Raw genomic sequence first — 20,640 nt, 5'->3', positions numbered from 1 at the left:
GATTATATCAAAGAGCCCATAGCAAAATGAACTGTTTTACTTTTACAGTGTTGAGATAGCCAAGCAGAACACATTCACTTATTATTTTACATGCATGCCTTCAGAAACTGCTTAGGAAAAGCAAATATTCCTTAGCCTCAGAGTAAATTGTTTTTCTTGAGAATAAAACATAAGAATTGACTAAATCTCACACGAATATTGCAACACTGACCACCAACCTCCTTAAAGAGTGTAACCAAACAACTGTGGTTTCTGCATTAAAGATGGGATCTAACATATTTCATGTATGACATGAAAGCTAGACTACCTTCACCACAAAGTCACGGAAAATGCTGACAACCAAAATTTATGACCCCCTTCAGCATAGCTAATGCACAGCAGCAGCTTCGGCCCCTCTGAGGTGGGCCTCCTTTTCCTTAAGCCAGAATCTTGAAGAAGTATTAGAAATTTGACGTCGACCCCAGAAACCAAATTTCTGTTTGGGCTGATACCAATGCGTCCTTGTTGATGGTCTCTTCTGAACGTCCTGGATATTTCTATAACACAGACATACCCATTTTACACCCTGAGGAAGGGAAGGTTAATATAGGGATAAGGCCTATAAACAGGCACAAAAATCTAAGAACATAACCAATTGATTGTCTTGGTTTCAAAGATGATCCTGCTAGGATGATAATCATGATTTAAGAACATGTCTGCACTTAGAAAAACGCAAGATTTGCCTTAACCTTGCTTTCATCTGCATTTTAACTTTATTGGCAATTACAATGGGAAGCAGGGCAAGATAGTACTGTCTACAGGCTTGCAGAACTCTCGGAAATTGTGGCCAGATGGGAGGAAAATGGTTCATTTCTAGAGTTTGCTCATTTGCATTTAATAAACTCCTCTCTTTACACATTTGTAAAGCTCATTTTCCCTTATATGCTGTTTCCTGCCCTCATCTCTTATTTAATTTTCTAATACTTTTAGAATTGGTACCAGCAAATTTATCTCAATTCTCTGCCCTGAATATGAGAATGCCTCAGTATATTCCCACTCACCCTTCCAAGAGGGAGGGACAGCCAAGTTGATGAATCTGGTCAACTGACAAAAGAAAAACCCCTATAAGGGATCACAGCAAATGATTATTGGGCTCTATCAGGTGAGATGGTTGGTTTCATTCTGGTCTCTATTAAGAGACAGAAGAACAAAGAAGAGGCCTAATGTGCGTGAGAGGTTGATTAGAAGACCTCTGAGGTCTCTTCCAACTTCTGGGGGAATTTTCCATATATAGAGGTCAGTCCCTTCTCCTCAATTGTCCCTTGTTTACAATATCCCCTAGGATCTGAGGAAAGACATAATAAGTCTCTGAGCTGTTTGTAATAATTGGTTTAATCTAGTTGTAATACTAAGAAGGATCACGTTGTTCTAACTTCCATGAAGTGGTTCAGGAGTAGAGTAATGGAGGGGAGGCAAACCGATAAAAATAGTGTCATGATGTGTGTGAAACATGTTGAGTCACTTCTGGATGATTCTTTGCTTCTTGAGGAAAAATATTCCCGAGTCCTGTTACAATGCTTTCACTCCAGCTCTCCATAGAATCTTATTGCTTATGGATGCATAGTCTTAACAAATAGGGCCAAAAGAATGGCTAGTCAGACATTATGCTAAGTGAAATAAGCCAGTCATAAAAGGGAAAATACTGTATGATTCCACTTACATGAGGTAACTAGAGTGGTCACAGTCATAGAAACAGAAAGTAGAATGGTGGTTGCCAGGAGATGGGGGAAAGGGTGAATGGAGGAGTTGTGGTTTAAGAGGTACAGAGTTTCATTTGGAGAAGATGAAAAAGTTCTCGAGATGGATGGTGGTGATGATCACACTGCAATGTGAATGTACTTAATAATAATAAAAAAAGAATGGCTAGTCAAAAGAATTGGGGCCAAGTCAAAGCTGCGTACCTTTTCTGTGCATTCTCCAAGTGACTTTCTTCCATTTTATGCTCTTTTTTGGCTGCAAAAGAGAAATAATTAGAATGAAGACAGTATTTTCTTCTATCATATCCTTTGCATAATCTCCTAACTTTGATTACACCCATTCATTATCAAAATAAGTCTGAATTCAGGGGTTGGTAGTACCTACAACCACATGTCCTGGAGATAGGACTCAATTCACTACATCTACCACCACTGCTTTCTTGATAACAGCTAGAGCTCATGGTGGCCATATAATTTATTGTTCTCACCGGGACACTTTTGAGATCGAAAGGAAGTGATATTAATAATTTCACCTGGACAAAGGCATAAACTGGAACAGTCCTGGCCAGATGGGTACATGTGGTCACCTCGGCTATAGCTGGCCTCTATGTAGGCCTTGGCACGTGCTGAGCACTTTCCCCCTGCCCCCAAAACATAACAGACCCAGTACAACTTGTAGCAGTTCCACTCAGATCCAAACGAATTCATGGGAATCCCTGCACACACTGTCTCCACACCCACCTGCCTCTTTGGCAGTCTGGAGAACCTATAGTCTCCTTTCTCAGAATAATATTTTTAAACGCATTGAAAAAATACCTAAGATTACTACGGACATCAATGATACTGAGAAACAATTCTGAATCTACAGATTAAGAACTCAGCCCTGTGAGGACTATTTTATTAGGAGGTTTCATTTGGGGGTGGCTCTTTTACATACTCTTCTAATTAGAAGATACGTTATGTATGATAATACTACTCTAATGCTTTAAAAATGTCTAGAAAAGTAGGCAAGTCATAACAATCTATAGGAGCCTTAAGACTCCTTTCATTTAAGGCTACAATGATGGAAAACAATGAATGGAAAAAAATTAATCCTATTTAGGGCCTACGTTGTGATACACCATGGAAGGTATTAAAGGATTTTAAAATATCACCATTTTATTAAGCTTAGCTCTGCCATGAACTACCTGTGTGACTGTGGGCGAGTTACTTAACGACCAACCACATAGTTATTATCCTATCTGTTCTATGAGAATAGCCACAGTGACTACAATCATACAGTTGTTATAAGGATTAAATAAGATAATACAGGTAAAGTGCTTAGCACATAATATACGATCAATAAGTGACATGACAGGTATTGTTGGTAGCTCATCATCAACTTCATCACTGATTTTAAAACATACATTTTATCAAGTGACTCCTCTGCTCAAAACCTTCCAACCGTTTGCCCTCACCCTTGACATAACCTCTAAAGTCTTCACGATGTCCCAGAAGGCCTTGCAAGTCTGCTCCCTGGCTCCTCTGGAACATCACCTCTTCTTTCCTGTGCTCATTCCTTTCCAGCTTTAGCGGCCAGCTTGCTGATGCTTGAGCACGCTAAGCATGGGCACTGGGGATCTTCGCACTTGCCATTCTTCCTCCCTGGGACACCTTGCCTACAGTCTCTGCAAGACGAGCTCCCTTCCATTCAGGTCTCAGCTCAAACATCACCTTCTCTGACTTCACTAAACAAAAGATCACCCCTTGCCACATACCGCCTGCCCCCACCTCCTTACATTACTTTTCTCCCCATAGCCTCTATCTACCTGACAGACTATTCGTTTATTCATTTACTATATAACAATTGAACATAAGCTCCAGGAGAGCAGCAACCTCATCTAGCTTGTTTTCTGCTGTGCCTTAAACACGGGAAGAGTGTCTACATATTAAATCAATTACGTTAGCTTAAAAATGCATATATTGGGTAAAGGTTGCTTAAAAAGAGAGACGCTAGGTTTCCTAAATATGAAACTTTATATTTAGAGTATGAACATAGGCTAAAGAAGAATATCAGGCTAAAGTTGTATACTATTATCTCTAAGTCTAGTAAATCTCAACTAAAATGAATTTATTTTATATTAAAATGATTTGGCTTTGATAACAACATCATTTTAGGTAGAGTTAAGTCATAGTTAATGGCCATCATTTGTGGTATGACTTCCTTCCGTCCTCCCAGCAGGAATTTCCATGAATCAGTCTGGTTCTTAGCCAATCAGATACAGAGAAGTGACGTATGTCTCTCACAGGCTACCAAGTTCCCCCAAATGTAAAACAAACTAGTGGTTTGTTCTCATCCAGTGACTCTTAATTATGTGCATGGCCAAACAGGAGGAAAAATTCCTTTGAAGCCTGAGTGGTCTTCCTGGAGCACCTTTGCTGTTCTCCGTCACCAGATGGTTTCCAACTGGCTACTTCCACACTGTGCTAAGTAGACTGTGGTCAAGCTGCCATTGCATATAAATATAGCGACAATAAATACCCTATCCAGATTGAATTAAGCACTAGACAAGATTTTGCAATAGCTCTATGAATATGGTTATTTGGGGATAAAATAGTGTCCGAATGTAAAAAGAGATATTATTAAGAGGCAATGCATACTGCAGAACCTCTGAGGGTTTGGGGGAAGAGAGACTTTGGGAAAATGAGAAGAATCTAGAGATCTCAGTTTTTCCTAAGCAAAGGGCCTATGTACAGATAGAAAAGGCAGCTACCTCCATAGTGTGACCTGGAAGCTCTACTAGCCTAAAATATTTTTTTCCCACCACAATGTGTGAAATTTCCAACCATGTCATTATACATTATAAGTCTTCAAAATGTTCTAAGTAAAACACAAATACATCACTGGAGAAAAAATGTTTAAAGATTGGAGTCACAAACTCAAATTTTAGTATCACCAACAAATATGGTAATTATAGGCCAAGTGTAAGAATCCTAATATTCTCACATTCTATCCCCAGCTTCTCAATATTGGAACTGATACGGTCTCAGTGTAGGGAAGCCAACAGGGAGTGGTAGGGAAATAGAGAGGCCATGCTCTATCTAAGAGAGGGAAGGCACTTGCCATTGTTACCAGATCTTCCACTTTTTTGACAGAAGCTAGGATTTTTAAATGAATGTTCTCAACTTAAAAGAAAGATGTTTCAAATGCTCTGTAGGACAAAGAGAGTATTCCTGTTGGCCATATCCGGCTCTGCAAGCTCTGACTTAAACTTTTAGTAACTATTGACATAATGACATAGGTGAGTTAGTTCTTTCATTCCACATGCCAGACTCTACTCTAGATGCTTGGGATCCACCTGTGAATAAAGCAGACAAGGGCTCCTATAGAACTTTCATTCCAGTTGGGGAAGACAGACAAACTCAAGAGAAGAAGATCCAGTGTAAGTAATTTTTGATAAGAGGGAACAAAAAAAATTCCAGAGCATGGATTTTTGCCTAGAGAAGGAGATTTTATGTGGGTTACTGAATTAGGGGTGCCTGGGCAGCCAGAGCATGTTTCGTAAGTAATAAGCACAAAAAAAGGAGAGATAATGTTTAAATTGAAGATGGCAAGTCTTAGATGGGAATTGCCCTTACATACAAATTTGAACTAGCAGTGGCCCTGAATCAATGTATGGGATTTACTCAGTCTTCTATTCTACAAAGCCACATGGACGGCAGTATTTAGATGCTCCTTTTTCATTTTCAATTTGGTACTGTGTGTGTGGTGGGGGTGGGTAGGCTTCTTGGAAAAACAATTTTGGAGGCGCTGTCAGATACTGACACAGAACTAGGGGAGATAGAGAAATAACAGGCATTCTCATCTGTGCTCTTCTCTCTTCGCCTTCTTTCACAAGAAGCTGTCTCATGGTCTGTAATGAGTTAAATATAATTCTTTTCCCAATCAGGAGAATAGATAAAGTAGCTGCTTAGAATGATGATAATCTTTCAGTTTAAGATAATAAAAGCAATAAGGAAAACAAGTCAGAGTACTAAAAATGAGAAGGTTCACTTAATGTCGATTGTATCTTCCAGACTTCTCATAGTTATGTATGCACTGTGATAATAGTGAATTTCTGGAATTTGCTCAGAAGAAGCTGAGTGGTAAGTTTGCTTGGTGACCTACCTATAGCACACCATAATTTTTCTGTCATTGGCAGAACTGTGTTGCTTTTCTTAAACTCTAATTTTCTCCATTAAAGAACAATATTTTTCACAATTCTATGTCACGGAAAGAAAGCAACACGGCTTCTTTAGAAGGTATTTTTTATTTAACAGATATTTATGTGGATTTTATTTAATACAGCCTTTACTGAAAAAGGCCATTGCTTTTGCGTAAATCTTTAAGACCTTGAAATTTTGTTTCCTGGTTCATTTGATGGCCATTGTCTCATTAGTTATCACAAAATCGCCCCCAGTAAGAATTGTGAAATTCTTAAACACTGTTACCTAGCAAGTGAAGCAGAATGGCCCTTTCTATTCAATGGCTGTGGCCCTAAGGAATACGAATCAGAATTTAACATAGTTAAATGCCAAGTTTTACTCCCAGCTCTGTCACTTAAGTGTCATAGACAAGTTGCATGTGTCCTGTGTTCCAGTTTCCTCCTCTATAAAATGGAGATGATAATACCTACTTCCCACGTAGTTATGAGGGCAGCATGAAATGCGCATGTGAACGTGCTTGACTGAATCACAATCTTTGCAGTCAAGTCTTTGATGGTCCCATGTCATGTTGAGGCTGCGGCGGGTTCAAGCTTCCAATGGGTCAACTGTTTTGACAAAGTTAAATGCAGATGTAGCAAAGTGCAGAGCTTGGGCTTTGCGTTAGATGGACCTGGGTTGAATTTCTGCTCTGCCACTTAATTGAATAATTGACCTTAGAGAAGTCACTTTAACTCCACTGGACCTTACCCATAAAATTGGAATGGTAAGATCCACCTTGCAAGGTGGTTGTGACAATACTAATTGTGTCCAATTTAGTATTGGACGTACTGAATGTCAGAGATTAACGTAGTGACTAATATACTACAGGAATTCAAAAATGGCAGCCATTTCGCAGTGGTTAAGTTCGCGTGTTCCACTTCAGCGGCCTGGTTCACCGGTTCGGATCCTGGGCGTGGACATACTCATCATTCATCAAGCCATGTTGAGGTGGCGTCCCACATAGAAGAGCTACAACTCTACAACTATGATACACAACTATGAACTGGGGCTCTGGGGAGAAAAAAGAAAAAGAGGAAGATTGGCAATAGACGTTAGCGCAGGGCCAATCTTCCTCAAAAAAAAAAAAAAGGCAGCCATTTATCATTGATTGGCTAGAAGCAAATGCTAGTAGTCACTATTCCAGATCTCTGATTTGTGATGGATACTACAAAATTTCAAGCAAAATGCTCCTTTCTTTCTTTAGACTGTCCACAACATTTTCAGCAGATGATAATTTTGCTTGTGATCATTTTCAAGTCAGATCAGGTGTCCTCTGCTCAAAACCCCAGTGTTTTCCCATTTCACTCACAAAGCTGATATCCTTACCACGACCATAATGCTTTTCTACAGAAAGTGTTCCCTCTGTTCAACCTACAGTCACTTTATTTGCTGTTCCAGCCCCTTTTGTTTTATTTAGTCCTCAGAGAGAGAGAAACTGATTTAGAATTTTCCAAATAACCTGGGGGTCATGGGGGAGGTGGGAGGGGAGAGGTGCTTACGACTATTCTCACCTAATTCTTTGTTCCACTGAATGATCATTGAGTTATGCAATCTTTGACCTGATCAACTTGATCACTTCCCCAATATTAAATGAAAGATAATGATGCAGGGATCTGTTTTAAAAAGGTATGTTTTCTGACAGCAAAGATTCCTTATTTAAGCTCAAGGCTCTTATAATGACCTATAACAGATTCCCTGCATTGCACAATAAATCCAGTTCTCTGCATTGCCACCAAATCGCCAACTTAAAAGCCAAACTGTGATGCCGCTCCTCTGCCTAACGTGCTCACTAGCTCCCGCTCTGTCCTCGATGAAGTGCATTCGCATTGCGCAGTAAGCCCTTTCACAATCTGGCTCCCGCTACTTCCCAGCAGACACCCCGCCCCATGCTCCTGCCAGGTGGAACTCCTCGCTGTTCCCAGTATCAACCTTTCTTGTGTCTTTATTTTTGAACACTCTGCTTCCTCTGCTTTGAAGTCGTCCTCCTCTCTGCGTCTGTCCCTTTCCCCACATCCCACGTTTACAGTTTTCTGTAAATGTTTTTCTTTTTTCAAAAACCAAGCTTTAAAGTTACCTTCTCTGTGAAGCCCTCCACGCCTCTCCTCCCTGGAGTGGTGAGCCTCTCTTTCTGTGGAGCACCAATCTCACTGTGTTCACGTAACCCCCATCACAGCCCACGGGACACGGTACTGATATCATTTGCTGGCAGTCTGCTTCTCCTACTAGACTCCGTGCTTCTTGAGGGCAGCAACCAAAACCTGTTTCACAGTGTTTGTCTCAACCAACACCTAGCAGATACTCCACTTACTTATTTGACAGATGGATAAACCAACAGCAAGGAAACCACACTAACAGAACACAGTCTCTGCTGGGAACCAGAGCCCATTTCTTGGCACAGCAATTTCTAATCTTCCATTTTCTTTTTGCAGCAAAATAGAAAAGAGTCCAGTAGTATCAAAGGACGAGAGAGTACTATTTTTCATCCTTTATATCCTGTTTTAGATTGATACATTATTTATATTGAGATATCATAGGCAGAAATAACATTAACCCTTGAGTTTCATCTGTATCAGACTGAATTTTTAAAATATAGTAATTTTGAAAAATGTAAAGTTTTTATAAGGAAGATGATACTTCCAGAAGATATTCAGACTAAGAACATTCATTACCTAAAGCTTCCAAAATATCCAAAATTCTATCTGCAAGAAGATGGCATTCCTGTGCTGGAAGTGGCAGAAGAAAGACAGCACGCTTCAAAGAAAGTGGGGCTTTTATGCCAAACACAATTAAGTCACGTTTATAGATACCCATCCGGGAGGTAGTAAATTGTGAAATGAAGGGAAGGGATAGAGGTTGGAATATCTTCCTAGTCTTCTTTACACAGTCTATTACACTTTAATATACCATGGTTTATGGACCTGACATGGTTGGTATAAACCAACAGGACGCACAGTAAAGAAGCTGTTTTTATTACAGCTCTACAAATAGAGGAGCCGGGTGATGCTAACAAGGAAACAAAGGGACCACACTCCACTTCATGTGGTATCCATCTGATGTGAACACGGCAGTCATTTTTCATTTCTTAGAAAATCGCCCCGTCATGCACAGGAGAAAAGAATGCTTTCACCAACAGAGGCAACAGCACACTGACACTGGAAAGAGGGATGACTTTTTAACATTTATTTGAGAAGGGGAAAATATAAATATATGGAACCACTGAATTATGGAGAGGTCTTACCCTTCCATGTTTTCTCTTGGCATGCTTGCCCACAGAGGATGATATCCTCCTAGCCAGTCTTCCTATTTTGCTAGTTTTCCTGCTTGTGATTAAATTATAATGATCATTTCTGTCTGTCATCGAGTTTACATTTGCAAATGTCTAGTTGGATGGTGAAGTTGAAGAGCATAAGGGGCACTTGTGAGATCTTCTGTGTAAATCGGTGTGAGGTGATGTAAAGGCATGATATCAAGGTGCCCAATATATGGGTATAATTTGATTTCCAGGTCACCTGTCGAAGGCTAAAGTGGACTAGAAAACTTAGGCTTTTGATGAAAGTACCAAGTAAAAGACATTGTATTAGAAGACTTTGAAGAGGCCTTTCGAGTCATAAAAATCAAAGGAACCCAGATAAAAGGAGTGTTAAAAGTCATCTAGTCTAACCCTCAGGCCGATGTTTGAGCCCGGATCCTCTTGTGTTCAATCAGATTTTCCAGATCTCATCTTTTTCATTATTTTTATCTGCCATTTTCAGTTGTCCTTTATAACTGAACCTGAATATTTTTATGGGCATCAAAGAAGAGCAAGATATTGGTATCACCTAACTGGGGCACCTGGGGCCTTTCTCAACCAAGGTTCTTCATCTGACCCGCAGAACACAGAAAATGATTTGAGCAGCTATTCTCTCAGTCTCCCCCGCCCCACCCTCCATATGCACAAAAGTAGTACCATTCCAGATGCACAGGGAGATGTCAACTCATTACATACATACAGTGGTGGCCTTAGGGCGATAGGGCTTAATTCTCTCAAATGGTTGAAAAAAGTCAGTACTGATGCAATCAGGCTTGCAAATGATGTATGATCTTAAGTCACTTACATTTTTATATTTCCAAACCCAGGCATGATAATATTCAACTATTTTATAAAACATCTTATTGGTATAATAATTTGAATTTAAAAACTCTCCTTGGTTATATAATGAAAAGAACTATATTATTCCTTTATATTCTGTGATGACTGTAATAATTATTTGTGTAAGTACTGAGTACAGTTTAAGGGACCACAATATAATTCTAAGTGTTCATCCGATTATGCATCTGGTTTGTTCTCTATTGTAACTATTGCAAAAGTAAACATTTTATCCATTCACGATTCTAAAAGGTATCAGTATACTAATAAGTATAATTGGGATCTAAATGAAGTAAATTTATCCACCGTTCACAAGTCAACCCACTGTAAAAGCTTTATGACTCTTTTTTTCAATATACCGCCACCTTAGATGAGACTATGGCCCCCACAGGTAAGTTTTTCAACCACTCACAATATTGACACAACACTGAATCTTTAGACTTTATGAGGAATTCTGCTCATTCTTCTTAAAAGCTGCCAGTTAATTAGCTGCCAACACTCTTCTGTTTTTCCTCTGCTTCTGTGTAGTCCAGTGAAGTCACTTAATGCTGTACATAGCAATTTTTTTGGCTTCAAGGTGAAACAGATGCAATTACTTAAGAAAGTTGATAAGATAGTATAATCTATAACCTAGCTATAACCTCATCCAACAATTTAATTTTATAGAAATGAGAAAATGAATACCCAAGTTGATGAAGTGACTTTCCTGGGTCACACTCATAGTTAGTGGTGGAATCCAGGTCTCTTGACTCATAATCCAACATACTTTCCAATGTCCCCTGCTGCTTCCCGAGGCAGGCAGTGGTTTTCTCCAGAATTCTCAAACACTAAGGTGGCATCTTGGAGCTGCACCGTACTGCACATTTTCCACAGAAGTGCATACATCAGAAAGAAAGTGCCAAGATGGAATTTCAGCTTTCACTCTAAATTTCCTGACGCTTGATGCTTTAAAACAGACCATGGGGGTAGAATTTTAGAATGATCCGGTGAGAGGCTCATTAACATTAATGGGAGTCAGGTGGTTGCCTTCTCAAACAGAGCCTGAAATTCTCCACGTTATCTCATCTTCTAGGCCCATACATAACTTTCACTTATCAGCATTAACAGAAGTGACATGTCTTTTGTAAAAAGGTTTTTTCGTAGTTATTTTTTACAGGTACTTCTAAACAAGCACATTTATAAAATACAATTTGTGTGTGTGTGTGTGTGTGTGTGCGTGAGGAAGATTAGCCTTGAGCTAACATCTGTTGCCAATGCCCCTCTTTTTGCTGAGGAAGATTGGCCCTGGGCTAACATCTGTGACCATCTTCCTCTACTTTATATGGGATGCTGCCGCAGCATGGCTTGATAAGCGGTGCATCGACGTGCACCCAGGAGCCAAACTTGCGAACCCCAGGCCACCGCAGCAGAATGCACGCACTTAACCGCTACACCACAGGGCCAGCCCCAACAATTTAGAGAACAATTATACATAAATCCTGTTTCCTGTAGTGTCTACCTTATCTCCCTGCCATCTCATTCCCAGTGGGAAGGCTCAGACCTTCTACAATGCTTTAGAATTTTACAGGGGTCATGGAGCTATAGTGCACTCCATTCACAGCCTCATCATTCAAGGAGCAGACACCAAATGAATCATCATTTAGGAAATATTAGGAATTGCAAAGAAGCTAGATTTGTAGAAGAGGGCTGCCCCCATTTTGTTTCATCAAGAACCTTGGGGAAATTTCAAAGACAATGGGGTTCAGAGTCTCGAGGATCTAAATAACCATTTGGTGATAAATTGCAGGTGTACTAATACTGGAAAAAGCTCGCCTTTCCCAAACAACTCCGTTCTATCTTGGTATCAGCACTGGCCTAAAGGTGTATAATTCCTAGAAGGCATGGACGTGTAATTTTTTTTTAACTTTGTATTCAAAATGCTCAGCACTTGAGACTATAAACTTAATGTTACTAAATCAATAACTTGTTGCTCCATTAATTGGTGAGAATGACTACAAAAGCAGGTGCTACTTGATATTTGTAAGCAGGTTCATGAGCAAAGTGGTAACAGGCTCCATGCTCATTTTTCTCTCCGATTTAATGTAGTGCTCTTCAAAAGCAAGGGCCTCATTTATTTGTTTTTTATTTCATAGCATTTTAGTACTTGATTTTCAACAAATCTTTAAGCACTGCATTAACAAATGGGAAAAAAAAGTTTACCAATTGGCTTCTTTGGGTTTCCCGTAACTGCCTCGGATGACTAGCCATGTTATTTAGGGCCATCACTTGATTCTTTGTACCTCACCTTATCCAGCTGTACACTGGATAAAATGAAACCTTATACTTGAGAACTTTGGAGCTAGAAGAAACCTAAGAAATTACCTAGTGTAAACCTCTCATGCCATAGTTCAAAAGTGAACTCAGTTAAATGATAGGGGATTGAATAAATAAATACTGTATTTTATGATAATAGAATAGTATACTGGACCATGACTCCTTCAGCCAACCAGCCATAGCTAATGGGATCCAAAGATAGTCAACTCACCGGCTGATTGGTTGCTTACGAAGCAGTTTAATACAATTGACTGGAATAATCAGATTGATGGTGGTGGCAGCAACGATAATGAACTTTCACTGAGTACTCTGTGTGTGCCAGGAAATAGGCAATGGGATTTATAGATCATTTAACCTTTTCAACACACATATCAGGTGGGTCCTATGTTGTAGATAATAGTGGAGCCAAAGCTTCAAATTGCTCCACTACTTTCTAGCTGTTGGCTTTGAACAAGTTGTTTAATTTGGCTAAGACTGAGTTTTATTATCTATAAATGCAGGTAATAATCAGATCCATATTAGACAGTTGTTGTAATAACTAGATGAGATGTTCGTAAGGTGCTCAGCCATTGCATCTGGCACATTAGCTGAGTAAATGTCAATTATTACAATCATTACTACCATCTCCACCACAATTCTCAGTTGTCCAATGTTCTCAGTCTTCCAACATTTGTTTGTTCAACTTTTCTTGGGTTCCCAAGAGACTTGTCTGAGTAATCGAGCATCCTGTTTTTCTTTAGTAACATTTGTATGCCTACAATAACTCCCCAAGACCTGGAGCAAACGTACTAGATCCAAAAATCCCAAATCATGCTTTCAAAGGATATCATGGGAAAATGCTATGACATAGCTGTAAGTGAAAAAATACAGGATATACAGCAATAGATATGGTGTGACTAACATTATATTAAAATGTATATCACAGAAATAAATGATATCTCTATTAAAAATATCAGAAAGTACTATACCAAAATATGAGAGTTGGTATTTCTGCCTCTCTAGTTGATAGGCTTTTTGTTTTTCATATGTTTTTAATTGTTTTTCGAAGAATTAGCATCATTTAATATAATCAGAAAAAGGGACAATAGATGCTTTTTGGAAGCAGCAGCAGAGCACACTGCAAGTGAGTGACTTGCCTAAGGTCATATGACTAATTTGGGGCAAAAAAGAAAGAATTTGTTTCCTTACTCCAGTCTAGTTTTCACTATAACACATTGTTATTCTTCATAGGTTCTTGCTTAAAAACTGTAAAACTGTCATATCATCACAGAGTGGAAAATTAGAGAAATAGGAAGTCATAACTGAAAAACAAACATCTGAATGAATAAGTTTAATTTAAATGCATAGTCACCTACATTAAAGTCCTAAAGTCCTTTATTTATATCTTATACACACACACACAAATGTGAAATTCTATGATCTCTATAAAGTAACCTTCCTACATATTTTTATACATTGTCCAGAAATATATCCAATATGAAGAATGGTTTTAATCACATTTTAAAGACTAAAACTCAGATAAAAAGCCGTTATGCACGGTCAGAGATCTTAACAGCTCACGATTGATCTTAACTAATCAAAAATGAAGAGAGGAAAAAAAGCCATAATCATATGTCAGATCAAGTATAATATGGCACCCATAACTTTACAAAGGAGATTTCTTCTTCATCTAGATTTATTTATACTAAACCTCTGACATCTTTGTAGCATAAAACATTTGTTAAATAACTGAAGCTCTCTTTCTAGAAAAATAAGTGTTCAGATGTTTAGTCATGAACATGAATGAACCACCAGAACGTCCAGTAAGGTATCATGGGACACCCACTGCTCCCCTTAAACCAGTCTTTTTTTAGAACCCTGGCAAAGGCTAAGTGTACTTAGGAAACTGGATTTACAGGGCCACAGTAACTTAAAAAGTCTAACTTCCTTGATATCTGCTATTGCTTTGAACATCAAAATACTTCACCTACTTTTCTTTCATATGGCCAAGAATTTGTTATAGGTGGGGATTTAAATTGGTCCATTAGAAATGGTACCTAAGAATTACTATAACTTGTGATGTTACCAAGTATCTAGGTGTAGGGAAGGTAACAGTCTTCATGCGAGACATGTCCAAGAAAAGAAAATACTGGGAGAACTGGGCTTCCCCAAGAAGATGCTATAGAAGATATTTTCCACATTAAAGCATATTTAATTTGTTCTGTTAGTAGAAGTTATGCAGAAGGACCATTAGCACAAGCGATGGTTATCAGAATCAGTAAAAGGAAACAAATAAATGAGGTTTGGTTTTAAAACTGACTACACTGCTTATAAGTCTGCCAGGGTGCAAGTGCTGAGGGTGAGTTTAATAAAATTTGAGGCAGCTCCTCTGGAGTCACCTGTCAACAATAATTGTCATCCTCTGTTCCCCCCCCTTTTAACAAAACCTTTATATTTTTCTCATATTTTAAAAGTAATAAATTCTCATTGTAGAATACTTGGATATGTGAGAAAAAAAGAAATAATAAAAATAGTGCATAAACCTTTCTCTAAGTAATGGCATCTATTAATATTTGATTCATTTCCATAAATGTGGCTGTATATTTTATAATGACATATTCATTTGTGCTTTTTCATATAGTTGAGGTCATACTGAATATATACGTCAGTTTTCTTGCTTTTTCATTCAACATGTCAAGGCATAGGTCAACTTTAAATGAATACTTTTATAGATAATTTCTAATTATTGAAAATAATTGTTGAAAAATAAGGCTTTATTTCAAAGTGGGTATGGAACCTATTCAAATAAAACAATTTTTTAGAAACCAAAGATAGCATTTCAAAATAATTTTCTGACAATATTTCTTAAATGAGATCTTGTAGGAGAAAAATGTTTGGTTATGAAGGACTACTAAAATATCAAATATAATTAAAGTAGATTTTTATCTTTTGATTCAAATTGGAAATAATCCATCACTTTACCCTTTAGTCTTCATCTTTTTGTGGCTTAGGAGAGAAATGTTTTAGATGGCCACAAGTATCACAAAATCATGTCTAATGCTGCAAAATAAGTTAAAATTTCTGTCCACTGTGCTTAAGCTTAATATACCTGTTCCTTATTTGGAACATATAGGATAAAGAAAATATCCTTAATAGGAAAAAATATTGAGAGTCAGTATAACTAGCTTGGAAGCAAGTATGAGGCCTCTGAGCATATGACAAGCCACACACACACACACACCCCTTATATGAAATAGGTCTCCCTTAAAATCTGAGAGGTGGAAATGTTCAACACTAGGTTCAACACTAGGTTCAACACCATGTTCAACACTGGGGAAGTGTTGCAGCCTCCTTTAGGTAGGAGCCTGAAGCTAATTGTGCAAATGGCATGAAGCTGATTTCAGAAAGGAGAAAAAAAGGAAAAAAAGAAAAAAAAAGGCTGATGAAACCAGAGGCTTGAAATGTTTTACTGGAGAGAAACCATAGCATTACCTCCTCCTGCGGGCTGAGAACAATGATTTATGAAGCTGAAGTCATTTCTTGTGATTGCGCTTTGGGGAGATTGGTTTCACATGATCTGGGAAGCCAGGCAAGGCAAACTGAAGAAGAGCCCCACGTTCCACTGAGGCTCGGATCTGCCCTCTTTAAGGGGATTCCAGAGCTCTGAGGAGGGGGAGGAAAAGCTATTGCTTTCTGATCCTTGAACCCCCTTCTCCCCTCCCACAAGCTCATTAGGTGGACACACGGCTCTCTCACTCTCTCTCTCCTTTTAAAAGTATTACTACTTCTGCTGTGTGGGAGTAGAAGCTCATTGTAAATGCGCAGCAGGATAGTAGCAAAGCCGAGATTAATTCCCCATGGATTTATAAGGGTCGTTCTCACCCACGATGACTTGTACTGTTTCAAAGGTGCTTGTGCTGCTGTTTTTATGGCTGGTCACTAACTTTACTCTGGCATATGGCGGTTGGCGCCATGACACGGAGTGAACATTTTATACCTGAATTAAAGTGGATATTTGACAGTTTCTGTCAGAAAGTTCAGAGCAAAGAATTTGTGGGACAAGATTTATTGCATATTTTATACGGGACACATCTGTTTCTTTGCTAGCTTTGTTCCTTCCCTTAAAAAATTTAAAGAAGTTTCCTAAAGAAATATAACGACTGATAGAAAAAAAAAAAAATTCCAAAGCAGAAGAAAAATATGGTCAAAAGTTGGGTATTTAGGACCTAATTTAAAAAACAAAAGAAAAACACTTCTCAGTTTGAGGAGGAAAAATGACTCATAGTCATGAATAAAAGCTCAGTGAAACAATGCTGTTATCATTGGCAATTATTTTACGGTTGGTTTAATGCCATTTATTTAATGAAGTTAAAAATTTAAGTGCATAACCTACCACTTTCTGCATACTTGAAACAGGACTGGAGACAAGAATCTGCCTTTGATGCCCTTTTCAACATTTCACCATCCCAAATGGTGGACTAAATAATAAGTCCAACCACGTTAGTGTTAAACAAAAAAATTACAGATTTTTAAACATTTAAAATTGATATGCCTAAAGATAAACGCAGACAATTTCCAACCCAAATCCATCAACACAATGTGAAGGGAGTATATAAACTTCATCCTCGTCTAAAATCTCTTCCTATTGTAGCAAGCGAGCCCCAGAACGAAGATTTATGGTTTCATAAACACTGGGCTCAACCTGGAACCCTGTGTTAACAGACAGGCTACTTTTTCTTTTAATTGTGACGAGAGAGCCTTTAAATCTGAATATTGCAAAACAGAAAATCAAACTTCCACTCTCAAGATTTTGAAAAATTAATTTTTAATTGCTTTAGGTAATACCCATTCTCCTCATAAAAACATTAAACATTACAGATAAAGTCCTCTTTGATAGTCCTCTGCTCCTAGACCTCCATCGCCCCCAACACACACTCTTCATCCTTTCCCGAGACTCAACTACTGTTTGAGGTATAGCCTTCCAGAACTTCTTCTGAGTGTCCCTATGCAAATGTGCAATGTTTGTCTAAGTCAGACACAGAAAAGCAGACCTGCTTGTTCCTCAGATATGCATGGTTTTAATTTTAGTTGAGACTGTCAAATAGTCCTCCAAATAGTGAGAGTGGCATGTTATAGTCCTAACAGCCAATAACTACTATTATCAAACTTGACTTTTTGCACATCACATAGATTTTGCTACAAATCCTTACTATATAAATTGCAAATCTCTTCTCTCATGCTTTTGCTTGCCTTTGACTTTATTTACAGTGTCTTTCATTTATAAATTTAATTTGAAGTAGTCAAATTAATAAATATTTTCTTCATGTCTTTTGCTTTTTAAATCACTTTTAAAAAGGCCTCTGACTACTCCGAAGGTCATAAAGATGTCCTGTATTTTCTTATATATTTTTTCTCTTGTTTTCCCTTTTATATTGAGTTCATTAATCATTTGGAATTGCGTGGGGCAGGACTCATTTTTTGGAAACAGATAAGCACTGCTCAAACAGCATTGATTTTCTAAAAGATAATCAGAGTACGCAAATAATGACAGTTTTGTCTTGTGGTCTCTCCTATTTAAACGTGTCATTTCTCTTTCCTTCACATTGCCCTGGCTAGAGCTTTCAGCTTCTGGGCAAAGCTGACACATTTGTGTTTAATCTGATTACAGATGTGTTTGGACTTATCTCCATTGTATTTATTTTGCACTTTTATTTACCAGACTTTCTAGCTATTTCCTTTTCCCCCTTTCCTGACTTTTGCTGGATTTACCAAATTGTCTTTGTTTCATTTTTCCTCTACTGGCTTGAAAATGATTAATTTTAACTTTTTGATTGGTGAATTGTTTAAATATCAACAATCATAACATGAAGATCTGTGATTGTAGGAGTATCTAGAGTTAATTACACCCTGACTCTGAACAATATAAGAGTGGCTTGCTTTTCCTTTCCCTTCCGGCCAAATCTCACGACCACATTCTATGCCACATCCCATGTTGATATCATCTGCAATTTTACTTCCAGATTACTGAAAGGAAATTTTTCACAAATTAATATTTAACCACCGTTTTATGAATTTATTTGTTCATTATACCTTTTGCCACTCCGCTTCTTCCTGGATTAATCTTCTTAGTGAAGGAGTGCAACTTCAAGAAAGGATTTATGAATAGCAAACTTCCTAGGCTCTGTGTGTTTCAAAAGAATTCACTTTTCTCTTTCACTTTGATGATGGTTTGGCTAAATGCAGAATTCTAGCTTCAAAATTATATTCCTTCAGAATTTTAAATTTATTGCTCCATTGTTTTCTTGTATCCAGCGTTGTTGCTGAGAAGTTCATTGTTTAGCCTTCAAGATTGTTCTAAAGCCTTGTTTCTCAAAATGGATTGTAAAGAGTTAACGGTGTGTATATGTGTGTACATATCTTTCGTTGCTGTGAGGAGCTCTTTAGATAAAAGATGCAATGTCTTTCTTCACTTCTAGGAAATAATCTCATATTGTTTCTTTGGGTATCTCATCCTCTCTTGTATTAAATAGCTGTTGGATTAAATAGATTATATTTCTAAATCCATTTTCTGTATCTCAGCATTTCTTCATACTTTTCATGTATTTCTCTCTTTATGCTCTACTCTAGAAAAATTCCTTGTCTTGATCTATTTTTCAACTCACTAGTGAACTTTTCAGTGATGTCTATTTTACCATTCTCTGCATTCACTGATTGTTTTTAAAATTTCATCAACCAAAATTTTCATTTCTAAGTTCTCTACTGGATTCTTGTTTTATGGAGTGGTGGACTCTTGTAATTCTCTGAGATTATAAAACACACATGTTCTGAAGACCTGTTCTGGCTGCAAGTGTATTTTCTCAGGTGTAAGTTCTTTTACCTGTTGAGTTTGTTGGCTTTCCTTAATTGTTGATTCTGGATAGTGAACCAGTCTTTCTAGTTGAGTCTCATCATTGGGTACAGAAGTGGGATATTATGCTGTAGCTTGGATTCTAGTTGTTTTGGGGAGAGTAGAGGAGAGACAGAATGTTTCACTAGGCAGGGTACTCTCTCATATCCCAAGACATCACCAGCTACCCAAGGCATGCTCTGTCTTTCCTGCCCAAGAGCTCCTTTCCTGGCCCTGTCTCAGAGACAGATACCTCCTGTTGCAGTTTTCTACTCCAGGGTGTGGCCAAAGGGGCTGACTCTGCAGAATGAGAAAACTCCCCCAGGGTTGTAATTCCAAGCAATTGCTTAAATTTCAAAATTCAAAGTTTTACATTTCTTCCCCCATAGGTTTATGATAAGACAATTCATGCGTGCTTTTCTTAGATTTTAAAACCAAATAAAATGTCAAAGTAGCGATTTTACTATTATCATCATAAGTAATGATGTAGGGGTGTAAATAAGTATAATTAACCACTTAAAAAATAATATCTATTTTAAAGGAGCTACACGGAAACAAAGCCCCTAAAACACACTATTCCATCTCACACTGGAAGTCTAGTCACACACATGGTACAAGAATGCTTTACAGGTAACTTTCGCGTTTGCAAAGTGTTCTTCACCGAATGGGCTTCTCTGAACTTACAGGGAGAACGCACAGAGCCTGGAGCTGTAATATCCTACTGCAAAAATAGTGGAAGGCCGTGTTGGAGCTGTGTGCCCCTGCCAAAGCCATGTGCTTCCTTTTTTACAGTTCTATAAAATGGCATCTGTGAATAAATAAGATTTCATTTAAGTGCTGGAAGCCACACACAGTTGAAAAACAAGGGCTTGGGGATGGCAGCACATGCCATCACCAACAGATACCATATGGCAGTCACAGGGAGGATTGGGGGTAGGAGTAAGAGCAGGGGTGGGTAAGGAAGGAATTTTAAGAAATCCTTGGCCACTTTTTTATTAACTATATTATTAAACATATGTGAGCACAATGTGAAAAGGGACATGTCCCATTTCCTTCATGCCATGAAATTCAAGTCTACTTGGGCAGGATCTGGAGTCCAGCAATGAGTTGCAGAGACTCAGATTCTTATGTAGTTTCCTTGGTTCCCATATATCATACATCACCGATGCACATAGGTAATGCTTTATAGTTTACAACACCTTTTCAGAAACAGTGTTGTTTTTTTTAATCATGAAAGACAAAGTACTTAGCAGTGGCAAGCCAAAAAAGTTTATGCTCAATATTGGTCAATATCTCAACCATTCTGATCACTTTCTTCATCCTCTCCATTGGCTCTTCTTCTTCCTCTTGTACTCTAAATATATTCAGCCCTCAGT

The 20,640-nt window shown here is 38.1% G+C and overlaps 1 protein-coding gene across 2 annotated transcripts in view; it reads right to left on the bottom strand.

Annotated features, from left to right (window-relative positions):
• Window positions 1-20,640, bottom strand: part of FMN1 (formin 1) — a 365,920-nt gene that overhangs the window by 36,895 nt on the left and 308,385 nt on the right. For both annotated transcript variants that reach the window (XM_058541158.1, XM_058541159.1), the window contains one exon: window positions 1,941-1,992. In XM_058541158.1, coding sequence (XP_058397141.1) covers window positions 1,941-1,992 — 52 coding nt within the window. The remainder of the gene's footprint in view (window positions 1-1,940; window positions 1,993-20,640) is intronic.

The sequence above is a fragment of the Diceros bicornis genome, chromosome 5 (assembly GCF_020826845.1).
Source record: "Diceros bicornis minor isolate mBicDic1 chromosome 5, mDicBic1.mat.cur, whole genome shotgun sequence".
NCBI lineage: Eukaryota > Metazoa > Chordata > Mammalia > Perissodactyla > Rhinocerotidae > Diceros > Diceros bicornis.
Note: the sequence above shows the minus strand (reverse complement) of the source record. Positions and strands in the feature narration are given on the sequence as shown.